The 15,537-nt window shown below is 36.8% G+C and overlaps 1 protein-coding gene across 1 annotated transcript; it reads left to right on the top strand.

Annotated features, from left to right (window-relative positions):
- The first annotated feature begins 14,010 nt into the window (after nucleotides 1-14,010).
- Nucleotides 14,011-15,205, top strand: LOC135078302 (uncharacterized). The gene is made up of 3 exons (XM_063972900.1): nucleotides 14,011-14,167; nucleotides 14,250-14,561; nucleotides 14,646-15,205. The coding sequence occupies exons 1-3, from the start codon at nucleotides 14,011-14,013 to the stop codon at nucleotides 15,203-15,205; spliced, it is 1,029 nt and encodes a 342-aa protein (XP_063828970.1).
- The last annotated feature ends 332 nt before the right edge of the window (nucleotides 15,206-15,537 follow it).

Raw genomic sequence — 15,537 nt, 5'->3', positions numbered from 1 at the left:
AGAGATAAATGTTCGTTATGTAAAAACGCATCTTTATAAAGTTATTGGTCTTCAAGTGTTAACATACGAAGAGTTCAACACTGTACTTGTACAAATAGAAGGCTTATTGAATAGTCGACCATTGTGTGTTCTTAGCTCTGACCCATCTGATATATCCGCTCTCACTCCCAATCACTTTCTCAATATAACTCCACTGAAATTCTTACCAGTAGAGAATGTCTCTGATATTTCTGACAATCGGTTAACGCGTTATCAGTTAGTCAATAAATTAGTGCAAAGCTTTTGGCGTCGCTGGAGTCAGGAGTATTTAACTTCTCTACAACGCCGTGAAAAGTGGAATACGGTGACCAAACCGATAGATGTGGGTTCTGTTGTTGTTATAAAAGATGACAATGCGCATCCTCTTTGTTGGCCATTGGGTGTGGTTGTGGAAGTATATCCCGGAAAGGACAAAATCATTCGCACCTTAAAGATTCGCACTGCAACCGGTACTTATGTTCGGCCTGTAGTTAGAGTTTGTCCTCTTCCTTTACAGTAACTCAAATAATGTTCTTAACTTTATTTTAACCTTAACTTTAATTTAACACAACTTTAACGCTAATTTAACTCGTTTAGTTCTCTCTAACGCATGTTTTTTTACGTTTTTAATTTTTTTTTATAAACGCTACTCAATCTAGAGGAAGACCTCTAGGCCGGGGGAGTTGTACGCGCCAGCATTAAAACCTCATACATTTCAAACTCATGTCACACTATTCTATCACTCATTCTGACAGTCCTTTTTCCTATCCTCTCCCTCCCACCTTCAGTCTCGCTCTCGCATCGCAACGCGCCGCTTCGCCTACCTATCTGGGCGTTAATACTAAATAAGTATCCAAAATAAACCAATTCAAATAAACCCAAATCGCGCGCTAAACTCAACTCAATAAAAATTCAAGTGTTTGTGAAAGTGAAAGAAGAACCAAGCTTGGACCGTCCTGTGGAGTCTGCTCAATCGAAGGTATCCCATCCCATTCCTATCCCAATCTCCTACACTTGAGTTTATTCAATGCAATGCAAAATCGATCACGATTGACATTATCTTTCTTAAAATAAAGAGTACCTACTATTTATTTACTTCCATTTCACAGCAAACTCGAATAACTTTATACTAAGTTACACAGTGATTGTTTTCATAATAATATATTGGTTTTATAACATAATTATAAACCATTTCGTTTCTACGAGTAAATGTCCAAGATTCGGGGAATAAATGATTCTTCTGTCAACTGACCCTTTATCTGAAACTGGACCCGTTGTTCCAGTTGACAGATTGAATATTCCAGCGACTTGGCCCTCTTTTAACTAGGGCCATGGGTCAAGAAGCCACCGGTTTGAACTTTATCTTTTTTATCCACAACGAGGAGAGCTCTCGGCCTGTATCTCACCTGATGGTAGGTAAGTGATGATCTTGTGACTTGTTTTAACTGGTCTATGGGTACCTTGGCTTAAAGTATCAAGATTTAGTAGTTTCAGTATTCAAGTATGTTAAAGCAGCTGAAAGAATAATCTGCTGTTAGGTGCGTTGTTCAGACAATTTTATAGTCAAAACGTAAGCCATTTTAGAAATTGCCGTCGGAGATACGGTTTTTACGATACTCATAACTTTTGGATCACTTTTTTACAATAAACTTTTGCTGTAAATTGGTTGAGCAAACTCAAAAGTAATTTTACTGAGGCCTGGGTATAAACTGCTGTAATGCGGTTAAGGTTCTTTGTTAGATACTGTTTAAGCGCCTATGTCATAAAAAGCTATATTTGATAAATTTTGAGTTAGGGCTTGACATCCCGTTTTTTGCAGGATCCCGTTTAGAAGTATACCAGAGGTGGAATTGTGTAAAGCAATCGTTATCATTTGACAGTTCATAAAGTACGATTATTCTGTCAAACGCTTTGTTTAACTGACTTTATCGTATGAACTGTCAAATGATTACGATTGCTTTACACAATTCCACCTCTGTTTTAATATTAACGTTCATACGAAAGTCCTTTTTTTTTCTTTTTAAATGTACAGTCGGTTGCATATTAAGCGAAACGGTTGCAGCAAAAGTGCTTTCATTTCGCGTATAACGGTGTTATAAAAGTCAACATGTTTCATCTGATGTGCAGTTGTGTACACAAAAAATAGAGAGCAGCAAAAATTAGCTTTGATATTAAAAGTAATCAGTATTTATGAGCACAGTCAACACATTAAATAAGTTGGTATAAAGGTGCATTTCCACCGAGACTTTGGCTAGTTTTGATAAAAATACGCATTATAAATCGTGAGTGACATTTTTTTTTTATTTGACAGGAGGCAAACGAGCAGACGGATCACCTGATGGTAAGTGATTACCGTCGCCCATAGACACCCGCAGACCCAGGGGCGTTACAGGTGCGTTGCCGGCCTTTCCTCTTGAAAGCTTGCAGGTCGTATCCGTCCGGAAACACCGCAGACAACAGTCCATTCCACAGTTTGGTTGTACGGGGCAGGAAGTTTCTAGAGAAACGTACTGTTGTGGACTGCCAACCATCTAAGTGATGGGGGTGGAAGTGCTGTCGGGTAGATCATTAGACATATCTGAAATGAGTTAAAAATTGCTTCGCCTTCGTGGAAAACAAACCTAACGACTTGGCTAAGGCTTGTATTATAGATCGAAACTCAAAATTTACTCCAACTTAAGCATTGATAGAGACAGACATCTGATTGGTTGACTTTTATTATTTAGAGCAATTAAAAGATATTATTAATGTCAGTACGACTGAGATTTAATCGAGTTTAGAACCTTGTTTTCCCACACAGTACAAATATTTGTGTGCATGAACATATTTGTTTGTATTGGACTGGGTGTTTTCTATGTATAATAAGTAGGTATGTATTTACAAAAAAAAGTGTTTAAGTATGTTTAATGTTTATATCCGTTGTCTAGTTGTATTTTATAGTACAGGCTTTGCTTAGTTTGGGACTAGAAGCGCAGTGTAAAATGTCTAAGGCTATTTATTTATTTAATATGGCCCTTTATCGTCTTTAAATCGTATCTAGTAAATAAAATATCAAGTATCATTGGTATCATACACGCGAGACTGCATCACAGACTGCACAAACTTACTTAGGTTCATTTTAATACTTCAATCGACGAAACTAGGGGTGAGACAAATATGATCGCATTACATCTAATATAATATTCATGACTATTTTCCCAAAGGAGTATTTTTACTTTTACGTCAAAGTAAATATGACGGGGCACCCCGATAAAGAATTTAATAGTGTGTATAGAAATGTATACTTTAATTTTTGAATTAGAATTAAGTAGCTATTTATTTTTATTTTTCAGTCTAGCCAAAGTTTATTTCATAGTTAGAGAAAGCTTACCTGATATCAGCCTTATTTGAAACCTCATTTTAAATGCGAAACATCTATATATATAAAAGAAAGTCGTGTTAGTTACTCCACTTATAACTCAAGAACGGCTGAACCGATTTAGCTGAAAATTGTCAGGGAGGTAGTTTAGAGCCAGGAGAAGGACATAGGATACTTTTTATCCCGTTCGAAATTTAAAAAAAGTCTGCTTATTTATTGCCATTAAGGCGGAACAAAGTTCGCCGGGTCAGCTAGTACTAAATATTTCGATACGATAAAAGTGACGTTGAGTAACTCAATTGTTTTTTTTATCCACAACGAGGAATCTCTTGGCCTGCGTCTTACTTGATGGAAAGTAGGTGATAATCCGGCTCAAGGTGGAAGCGAAATACATCCAAAATCCTCAACCATCTATTCTACGAGATCTATACTTGACGTTAATCAAAGTTCACTATGTCCATACCCCACCTTATCCGTTCATCGGAGTTATTAAAAGTTACTTAATTTCCTGTCTGCTAACTATATTGGCATTTGAACAACTTTTGTTAACTTTATTAAGTAGAACAACCGTGTGGGAAGATGGCGATGGTTATTTTAGGAAATTATAACTTAGTTTACCTCTGGCTCTGTTTTCATTCAGTTAATAATCTTATTAGTGGTTCCAAAGCTAAATGGTTCAAAAGTTATCCTTGTGGTTTTGAAGGCCAATGGTCAATCTTTATTTCCTATCATTTATCACATGGTTTTCGATGCTTCTAAAGTCTTAACGACCTCTTGGCCTAATGATTCGCATACCGGAATACTTAATATGAAAAAAGCCGCGGATTCGATTCTCGCACAGTACAAACATAGTTTGTGTGCATGAAGAATACTCGTATAGATCGATACACGATATTAATTTATTTATTTCAAGGCTTATTAAAATCTTCCGACAAAGGCTGTAATGGGACTATTTCTAGCATTCCTGGCACCTTATTCCTAGTACTTACCTACTTCATATTTCATTTTGTATTAAGCTTTCAATCATGCCTAGGTCGAAACAATTACACCGCTAGCACCTATGATTTTAAACAACAGATTATTATTAACTGATTTACTCGATGTTTTCGAAAACATCGGGCTAGAGTTAACTCGGTTCGATTCGTAAGCATAACAAACGGTGCGATATCGATACGGGTAAATATTTTGGCGAATCGAACATTTATAGTGACGTGGGTGATTTATAAATTGTTGCTGATCGAGCTAATAGGGTTAATGCGTAGGTAAACTGTTGAATAGTTGTTTGAAAATGAATTTTAAGCACGTGGAACTTTCTTTTCGCTAATTGATTGAGATCTATCGGATTTGATTGAGATTTTAACTCAAAAATACCATACAGGGTCTAAATTTTAGATTTAAAAAAACAAAGAGTAAGTAGTACCAATTTACCAAAGAGTAATTTCCATTTTTATTGTAACTTAATGTGGATCATAAAAGATTCCAAATTGTACAAAAATAACAACAAGTTTGATTTGATTGATCAGAACTGCGCAATCTTTCCCAATCTGATAGTAACACCCTGTACATCCACAATTTTTTTAAAAAGCGTACCTGTTACCTAAAAGACGTGGTCTTTACTGCTGGTACTAAAGACAATTCTTCTTGAATAAAGCTTAATTTGTAAGGACTAAAATGATAAAAAGGTTTACTAATGATGATAAAGGAGAAAGACAAATGTTCACTTAAATTATGACCACAATATTTAATGTTTATTTCGCAGTAGATACGCTCCGCTCCCGCCAGAACCATTTGTTTCTATTTGAATAGCTAAATAAGGAAGCTATGCTTGCCATATTATGTTTTATCTAGAGCAAAGTCGGTGGATTTAATATATTTATTTATATTTTCATAACCTCCTAATGGTAAGTAGGTGCATGGGGAACGGCGCCCCATAAGTTCTTGTTTGTGATTTTTTTGGGCCTTATTTGTCTTGATAGGCCAAAGTCTATAAAAAACTCCTTTCAGAAATGGGTTCTGTTCCGGTCTTTTATTGAGGTAGGTAGCTTGCATAGCTTCGCTGGAAGAAGTATTAGTACCTTTGAGAATTAAATAAATAAAGTAATAACCTTTAACATCTAGATATGGAGGCTTAGTTTGGAGAAAAACCATATTACAGTTTAACACGGTTTCAGGAATACAAGGAAACCTATAATGCAAACTGGACCTCATCCAGAGCCCTTATTAAACAATACAAGTATATAATTTTCCTTTGTTTTAGAGGACTTACCTATCTATAACAAAGTGTCTTAATAGTGAAAAACCGGTTTAAGTTAGTTAGCAAGCTAGCCAGCTATTTCATATTCAACGCAGTTCCAATCATGATAAAATAAAATAAAATAAAAATAAAATGATAATCCTAGGCCACGAGAGCCAGTTTAATAAATTCGGCAGTTCATAAATACGAAATCCTATTTCAATCCTTATTTCAACTGTCAAAGCTAGCTAACGAGCGTTTTTCTAGTTCAAATGTCTTTACTGTCTTTCAAAAGTTTGGTCGTTTATTATTCAACAGTTAATTCCACTTTGGTATGAGTTTATGTACATTGGCTTTCTTAGCACAAAGTAGGTATCATTCATACGGTCACACCTTTTGCGAATACTACGTGTCAAGTTGTAGGTACGAGTAGGTATGTATAAGTATTGACTTTGAAACTTAAGTGAGTATAAATATAAACTTGTAATCACCTACATATTAGTTTGCTGGCTTTTCATTGGATATTATTATTAGTTTGTCAAAAGTCTATATAACAAGGGTGTTTCTATGAAGGACTGAAATATTTATTTTAAGTAACTATTTTTATTGTTAAATGTTTGGAAAAATCACTTAAATGTTTATTTAATAAAGAACTAAATAAGTAATTTTCTTAATAAAATACTTACTAAATACTTACCTACCTAATTGTCAAAATTTCACTTAGGTATTTAATGTAATACGAGCGAGCTTGCACTAAGTTATTATTAGCTAAGTAGTTTTAACGAACTTCTAAAAAATGAGGCTAATTTTATTTCCAATTCAATGGGAAAATTCCCGAAATCTGTTCGAACAGGTTCGAAATTGTAATCTTTATGGTTCCAGCAAATTCCTGTGATTCACACTCCGCAGGGCGTCGATTATTCCAGAAATTGAATCCTGCGAGAGGAGATTGAGCGATAAACCACGGCCGGGACTGGCGAGTTTCCCGGGATCGGGAAATACCGGGAATTGCGGGTTAGTGCGCTGAATTTTTATTAATGTCGTAGTTTGATAACTTCTAATCTCATAGTCTTGAAGTCTAGAATAAGCTTCTGTGTGCGATGAACTACGGGTGGGACTGGCGAGTTTTCCGGGAACTGGGAAATAGTAGGAAATAACGCGAAAGATTGGTCGCTTTGGTTTATATTTCTGTCAACATAAAATTGTGAATTCTGTCGGATTATAATCTGACGTAGTTAGATTACAATCTTACCTAACCTAACCTACTGTTAGTTTACAATCTCACGCGTTATACCTATTAATTATAAACTGACGGAGTTTATACGTTTATGTTTAGACGGACATAATAATTTATGCATTATTGATTTGTGGAAGATCTGCGACAGCATTTCCCTCAAGTCTAGCTTCCGTGATAATTGTAATCTCACGACCTAAGGGCTAAGATTCGATTCACTGTGGGCATAAAAAGAAAATATTATAGCACACGCGTTAAGAATATTACATTACTGATGACAAAATATACGTGGACATTCTACTCGTATAACTAACCCTCAATGAGGATCAGTACTGTTGTAGAAAATGCAATAAAACTGGTATCTACGTTAATCTTTAAGACATAAGAAAGATATATCTTTTTGAATTATCCAAATCGGACCATTACTTACGAAGATATTAAGTAATAAACATAGGCCGTTTTTGCCGCTAAAAGTCAACGTACGCAGGGCCGCGTGACGTCACTATATCCGAATCGAGCGCAGCCGGCGTACTATTGGGATGGAAAATATTGTTTTCCAGCTAAACTATCAGTTTTAGAAAAAAACTTTTAATAACATTTATTTATCAAAATAAAGTAACCCATTGACCAGTAATTTTTAAAAATAAAAATTGTGAAAAATAAGTATCGCTATTGTCCAAAGACCACATTTTCATAGGATTCGATGGAATGCGGAGACGCGGTTGGGGTGAGTGTAACTTTATGATTGTTTGTATTGAACATAATAATACATAATATGAGTGCTAATAACCAGTTTCTGGCCTAGGGGGGGGGGGGATAAGTAATACCCAGCTTTTAGCCTGGGGGAGGGGCAAGCCTTATCCAGCTTCTGGCCTTGGTGGGAGGGGGGAGAGGCAAGTCCTCAGATCATAGAAGGGAATAGATGTGAAACGGGGGCGTGGCGCGTGTCTCCGCGATATGCCCAGAAACGAACATCAGCCGCGTAGCTAGGTTAGTCGCGATTCAGTCGTACTAAGGAAATGTTCTCCGATATTATGGATAATGCGTCGTTACGTGCAATAAAACAAGTGAAACGAAGAACTACAGGAACAATGGAGTCATTTACTACATGTAAGTACCGTAGAATGGGGTTACTTTGGCCAATTGAAGCATTGGGTGCAACAAGGGCGTATCTCGTAAAATTGAGTTTCGAGAAAATTGACGATGAAAGTTTCAATGTCTTATATTTTTTTTATGTTTATAATTTGACTTAAACTTACTTTATTATTTGTTAGTCCCATGATTTAGCAATAACATTAAGGTATTATAACTATTTTAAAGCAATCGGAAACATCTTAAAAAGCGATTTTTTTTACTTGTGTTATCCGCCCTTGTTGCACCAAACTGGTAAACAGATAGGACGTTAGTTAAATTATTATTCTTTATGGAACATAAATAACAATTTGAATACTTATTTTATTAATTTTAATTAAAATGTAAGTCAAACATGTGTATTTATTACAATCACCGTTAAAATATTCAACTTTCTTAATATTTTTTCCGACTTTCGTGTTTTAATCAGATTTATCAAAATATTCACTAGACTGAAGGGAATCTTCCGAATCAGCTGCAACTGGCCTGGAAGGTCCAGCCTGATCCTCCAGGCCTGCCTGGAAGGTCAGGACCAGTTTCAACCACTCATTTGGCTCACTTTAAGCTAGGTCCACGGACCAAGTCGCCGGATTGAATTTTTAAATATTTTCTTCTTTTTTAAACTGGTTGCCGTAGTTTCCAGAGCAAAAAAGGTGAACCTTCAATATTTTTGTTAATAAATTAAACACCAAATCAACACAAATCTATTCTAGAATCTTAGAATGAGTCATTTTGTCGGAGAAATAAATAATTGAAAATTCAGTCTGGCGACTTGGTCCGTGGACCAATCTAAAAGAGGGGCAAGTCACTGGAAGACTCAAAATTAGTCTTCAGTCATTTTTTAAATTAATAAGTTTTTAAAAACTGCATACAGGTCGAATTTAAATGCACTTTTGTTACTGTGTGCAACAAGGGCATAGCGCCACTTGTGACATAAATTATTCTCACGCCATCAGGGAGCGGCTGATCGAAACGAGTTTTTGGGATGTTAAACTAGATGGTACAGTGCATGTTTTGATATAATAACATCAAAACGGACTTTCGGTGCCGAACGCCCTTGTTGCTCCCAATGCTTCAATTTTGAACTTTGAAGGTCCATATCTTTTAAATTTGTGGGTGTAAAAAAATACAAAAAAAGTCTAATAATCGGTTTTTATAGTACTCTCGATTTGTGTAATAAAAAATGAAAAAATATAGCTCAATTTTGAGAAAAAAAATAAAAAGTATGTGATCAAAGCTAAAAGAAGAATGGGGTTACTTTGATATCCCCAGATTTTATTGCGTAAATAGAAAGTAACCACAATTATAATACCAATAGATTTAAAAAAATCAAAATCTGCCAACGGGATAAATAGTTATTGACATTTTTGTCATATGGGGTAACTTTGATCTAGTAAAAGTCATCAAATAATTAACAGTATTTCGTTACTAAAATGTTGGTATTAAAATTTTAGCATTCAATCAGTATTATTTATTGATTTTACGAACGAAAAGAACTTAGAAATAGTTAAACTTTACAAAATAAATTTAAAATAATAATTATAAAAATAATTTATCTTAAAAAAATCAAAAATATTAAATTTATGCATCAAAACAATAAGAAAAGTCATATAAATTCACTTAAGTCATACAAGTTCTGCAATATCAATATAAAAATATTGGACACATTCAACGTTACTATCCAGAATTGCAAAAGGCTTTGGTTTTGGCAGGTAGATTAATTATTTCACTTCTCCTAATTTCAGATATATCATCGCGAACCAATTTGAATTCTTTTTTATATTCCAAAAATTTGAAACCTTCGACTACCAGTGGATATTACCATTTAAAGAGGAGTATAGTCTCTGGGGATAATTTGATCATTTTTGATCAATCTCGCACCATATACCCTATCAATGACACCCCGCATCAAACAAACTCAAGTCATTCCATTATCTTTGAAGTTAGAAAAACATTAAGCACTGTATGGGATAATCGATCATAGGCCTCATGATGGAGTATATCTAGAAATTTCATTTTACTATCACATAAATAAGTACACATGAAGTTTTGCAACACAATTATTCAGCTATAAATAGAGAATAATATTATATTAACCTTTTTTAATTAAAATTATAGGCGAATTTCCCGCGTGTTCTCAAAAAAGGAATTGACAGTTCTTCAGTGTTACTAATCTAAAAAAAAAACTACCAAATTGCGTTTCGTTTTATGCAATTCGTGATTTTATACAAAATGGAAGTTTCGATCAAAGTCATCCCGTGATTCAAAGTAACCCCATTCTACGGTATTGCAAATCCATTGGTATTTTGCTTATAAATAAAAAAACTAAACATTTTTACGAACGAATTCAGTGCCGTAACAGTTACTGCGATATCGAAATCAGTGGTGATAAAAATTCTAACACACTTGTACATTGACGATTTAGTTAGCAACCACTTTATGTCATGCTCAACTACTGCGCAATGTATTTAATTTCTTCCGATATCCACTGTCGTGTGAAAATACACAGTACGGCCGCATGTGCCGGTCGTAACATAGTGCCGTGCTCGTGTTCTAATGCGGTTTCCTATTATCGATAAATAGAAGTAAATTATAATTTTCTATTTTGTAATTTTAAATAAAAAAATGATGTGTTACTTGCGATTATAAGATTTTACAAAAAAAAAATAACAGTAGAAGTAATTAGTAACTGTCAACTATGTAATTACTATAAGAGCTAGTTGAAAGCCTAATATAGGCATTATTTTTGATAAACATTATGCGGTACGCAGATCGCCATAATTAAAAAGTAAATGCGTGATAGTAGTTAATAAAAACGTATAATAATAAAAAGGTTTTCATACATAAGCATTTTGTGAAACCAGTTTCGAGCCTTGCCCCTAGCGATTTAAAGTATCGATATCTTGTCGACTCCATTTTATCTTTGTTCTCTCACTAGCATTTTCTTAGTGTGCGTCACGTAACGCGGCCATTGATTGGCCATAAGGCACGCCTTCTGGCCAATCACAGCACTTTTAAGCCGGTTGCACATGTTGTCGTAGACTCACAGTCGCTTTGTTTTTACACAGTTGAATGTGTGTGTGGGAGCTGTGGTGGGGGAAATGTGGGGACACTGGTTCTCGTTGTAGTTACGTGCGACTTCATATCTATTCTCTTTCTATGATCTGAGGGCAAGTCATACCCAGTTTCTGGCCGAGGGGGAGTCATACCTAGCTTATGCTTATGGACTGGGGGGAGGGGCTAGCCTTACCAAGTCATAACCAGTTTCTGGTTCTGGCCTGGGGGGGGGGGGGAAGTCATACCCAGCTTATGCTTATGGGCTGGGGGAGGGGCTAGCCTTACCCAGCTTCTGGCCTGGGGGAGGGGGGGGGGGGTCAAGTCATACCCAGTTTCTGGCCTGGGAGGGGGGGTAAATCATACCCAACTTCTAGCCGAGGGGGAAGTCATGCCCAGTTTATGACCTGGGGAGAGGAGGGGGGGCGGGGGAGTCATGCTTCTAGGCTAAGATTAAATAATTTCCAGGAGGGAGCAGCTGTCCTTTCCTGCAGCAGCTGGCCCGCCCATGGGAACGGCGAATAGATAGGTAGGTACGTAGGTTAAACTCAGAAGAACTAAATAACCGGTAGGTATTGCGTGTACATCGAAATGATCTTCATAGCAATGTCTTGCTTGTAGCCTAGGCAGAGTGTATCTGCCTCAGCTATACCTTATTGTTAGAAGTAAATAAATTAATTCTTATACATTTTTATATTTTACTTGGAAGAAGATATTATGACTAACAACACTTATGAACACTTTATTTGAATAAATCGCCAAATATACCACCGCGGAGACCCCAATCGTGTCTCCGCGTTCCATTGAATCGTATGAGCGTATGGATTTTTTGCGATATTTTTCACAATTTCTATTTTAAAAAATTACCTATCGATAGCTTACTTTATTCTGATGAATAAATGTCATTACAAGTTTTTCTATAAAACTGATAGTTTGGCTAGAAAAAAATATTTTCTATCCACGCAGTACGCCGGCAGCGTTCGGATCGGATATAGTGACGTCATCGTTCCCGCGCCGGGCGGTCAGTGAACTTTTTTAGTAATTTGGCCATAACTTCGTCAATTTTTGTCGTAGAACAAAAATTTTTGGACTGTGTATTAAGGATTTCTTAGCCCTATAAATCTGCATTCACAGCTAAAAATCGAAATGATCCTCATTGCGTTGCGTACTTTCAGACTGAATACTGAAGAGTAGGGCGACATATTCAAATAAAGAATACTTAAATACGTCCATGAACTTATACACAGCGTGATGCTGCATAAGTTGGTGGTGTTGTAGTGTTGCCAAATAATCGAATATGAATTAATCGATTATGTCCTCTCCGATTATGAAGTAGTCGATTTTCAGATAGAAATATTGATCAAATTTATGATATTGATCTTAGCTTTACGATGATATAACTGATTATACAATATTATTTTACTAAAATCTAAGTAATCATTACCTATACTATCGATTAAAAATGTAATACCAATCTTAATTTTATAACAATACAATGGGTTACCAAGACAGCAATCGATTATAACAATAATATCGATACTCTATCGATTATGCGACAACACTAGGTACTGAAGCATTAGGTCGTCGACAGTTTTTTCGATCGAATAAACATGAATTCGTGACGTGGGTGACAATAAACGAAATATTGATAGAAATAAAATATTTCCATAAATATGTATGAAATATTAATAAACTGAGAGAAGTCTGATTCTGTGATTTGCGATATTAGCGTGTAAAACAAAATGACTCTTATTTTATAGCCCATAAACTAATAAGTTATTAATATGTTATCTATGTTAATAAGTAGGTATTATTGGTTGGAAAAAGGATAACTTATCCACCTCATAGGTCAACAAAAACCAATCTGACAAAAATCATTCTTTCTCTAATACGAATAAAGACACTTTCCCAATTAACCTTAATGGTAGGATGAAAACTGCTATTACTTTTCATACGACTAAGGTTAATTGAGTTGCACCACCTAACTTTGACCGTAACTATAACGTTAACCGGTGTTTTTATATGGAGTTTGACAGATTTTTGACGTTTGTCAAAGTTAAGTAAGATGGTTCAACCCAGCCTAAGTCCCTAAAGGCATTGACCTCTACGAGAACACCGCAATCTCATAAAAACACTCAGAGCTTGAAAGGCAAGTTAATTTGCATTTCAGCGGTCAGAAAATTAGAAAATTAAACCATACATAAATATTAAAATCCTCCAGGAAGTGGGTTTTCAAGCGGAAACAAATTATGAATACTTGGGAAACAGGGAAGTAAAGAACACAAGAAAGAGTTTTCTTGTTGATTTAGTACAAGTCGAGCATGAAAAGATCTAGATACCTTTTTACCTATAGGTTATGGAATAACCAATCAGGGAAAAAATCACATTAAGTATTCCTGTATTGCAGTTTCTTTCATTAAATTGGAAATTGATACATTAAGCTAAGCTGGGTTGCACCATCTTACTTTAGCTTTAACAAACTTCAAAAATCTGTCAAACTCCATATAAAAAGTACCGGTAATTGTTATAGTTACCGTTAAAGTTAGGTGGTGCAACTCAGCCTAAGTATATACCAATGATAGTGTTAAATTAATTTGCAAGTAAATACATAAATATTGGTCGCATTGTATATTTCTTCGTCAATTTAATGATCACAAATTAAAGATGGTCACAATAATACCGTGACACCTGGAATTATAATGACCGACTTAATCCGTACAGTAACTAGAAACAAAATCGTATTTTAGTAAGTTAACAGTTAACATCGATTTCCACCGTCACTAGCTTAGATATTGTAAAAAATAAAAACAATAGGTAGAAGCACTTTCCCTAGCCAGCAGCGCAACGCGGGCCTTAGAATTCTTCGGTGCTCAGAATGAGGGTCTGAACACCGAGCACTGGAAGGTCCTTAATACGAAGGTTGACAAGGGAGGTCTAACTCTGACCGTATCCCTAGACGACCACTCGTTTGAGGCCCTGAAGATGATGGACCTAAAGGCCAACATTGGCTTCAAAAAGGTCCAGTTCAGAATCAAGGGCCCCATACAGGATTACAAACCCTCCGCTGAACCCCCGACCACCGCCGCAACCACCACCACCTCTACCCCCGTACCCACAAACTTAACCACCCCCCCTGAGGGTACTGTGCAGGTCCGCACAGGACCACAACGGGTCAACCCTCCTTCCACCCCCTCAACCTCTACTTCCACATTCCCAAACAGGGGAAGGGGAACGCGGTTTCCCCCCAACAGGGGGACCACAAGGGGCGCACATCCGCCCAGAGGAAGGGGGCAGCACAGAGGACCGCACCGAGGGCGGCGGGGCACACAAGGGCGCCGCGGCTCCCAAGCACAATAGTCCCCACCAACCTCAACGCCCAAAGGGGATGGCGATACTACAGGCCAACCTACACCAAGCTATCGCAGCCTCTGCGGTCATAGAAAAGATCTTCAGCGAAGGTGGCCTGGACATCGCCCTCATTCAAGAACCATGGATAAACGCCGACTCCATGGTAGCCGGTCTGAACAACGCTGGTAAGATTCTTGTATGCGAAAAAGGCCGCAAACCTAGGGCTTGTATCGTGTTTAACAAAAATACTAACTTCTTACCTGTTCCAGAACTTTGCAGCGAAGATACTGTCACCGCGTACGTAGAAGTCAAAGGGCCAAACAGGTCCAAGGTACTCTTCTGCTCGGCATATCTTCCTGGAGATAAGCAAGATCCCACTGAAGAACTGACTAACGTCCTGGAATACTCTAGAAGACAAAAGTCGGAACTGATAGTGGGATGCGATGCTAACGCCCACCATACCATCTGGGGAAGCTCGGATACCAACATGAGAGGTGAGTTACTATCCGATTTTCTTCTATCTAACTGTCTACAGGTGCTGAACAATGGCCACACGCCAACATTCGTAACAAAAACCAGACAGGAAGTAATAGATATAACATTCGCAACAGAAAATGTGTCAAAATGTATAACAAAATGGCACGTCAGCAGCGAAAACTCAATGTCTGATCATAGACATATACGTTTTGATATTTCAGGGCTGGTAGAAGCTCAATATCTAAGAGTAAGAAATCCAAAAGACACCTCCTGGGATATGTATATAACCCTGCTCAGTGAGAATCTAAAGGATATACCCAAAACCATCAAAACACCGGACTCTCTTAAATAAATAAATAAATCTTTGGACAATTTCACACAGCGCCAGCTAGCCCCAAAGTAAGCAACTTAATGCTTGTGTTATGGGTGCTAGCTTGACGGATACACTACTTATATACTTTTTTCTTTTTTTTTTAAATACATACATATTATACATAGTAACACCCAGACCCGTCACAGAAATTAAAATTCATCATTTCAATTTCTGCCCGGCCGGGAATCGAACCCGGGACCTCTCGGCATAGTAGTCCGTTCTGAACCACTACACCAAACGGCCGACAAATCTCTTAATGCCGCGGTCAAAATGCTCAATAATGGCATAATCAATGCCTACGAACGAAGCTG

The sequence above is a fragment of the Ostrinia nubilalis genome, chromosome 14 (assembly GCF_963855985.1).
Source record: "Ostrinia nubilalis chromosome 14, ilOstNubi1.1, whole genome shotgun sequence".
Taxonomy (NCBI): Eukaryota; Metazoa; Arthropoda; class Insecta; order Lepidoptera; family Crambidae; genus Ostrinia; species Ostrinia nubilalis.
The sequence above is the reverse complement of the archived record's forward strand: the minus strand, read 5'-3'. Positions and strand labels throughout refer to the sequence as shown.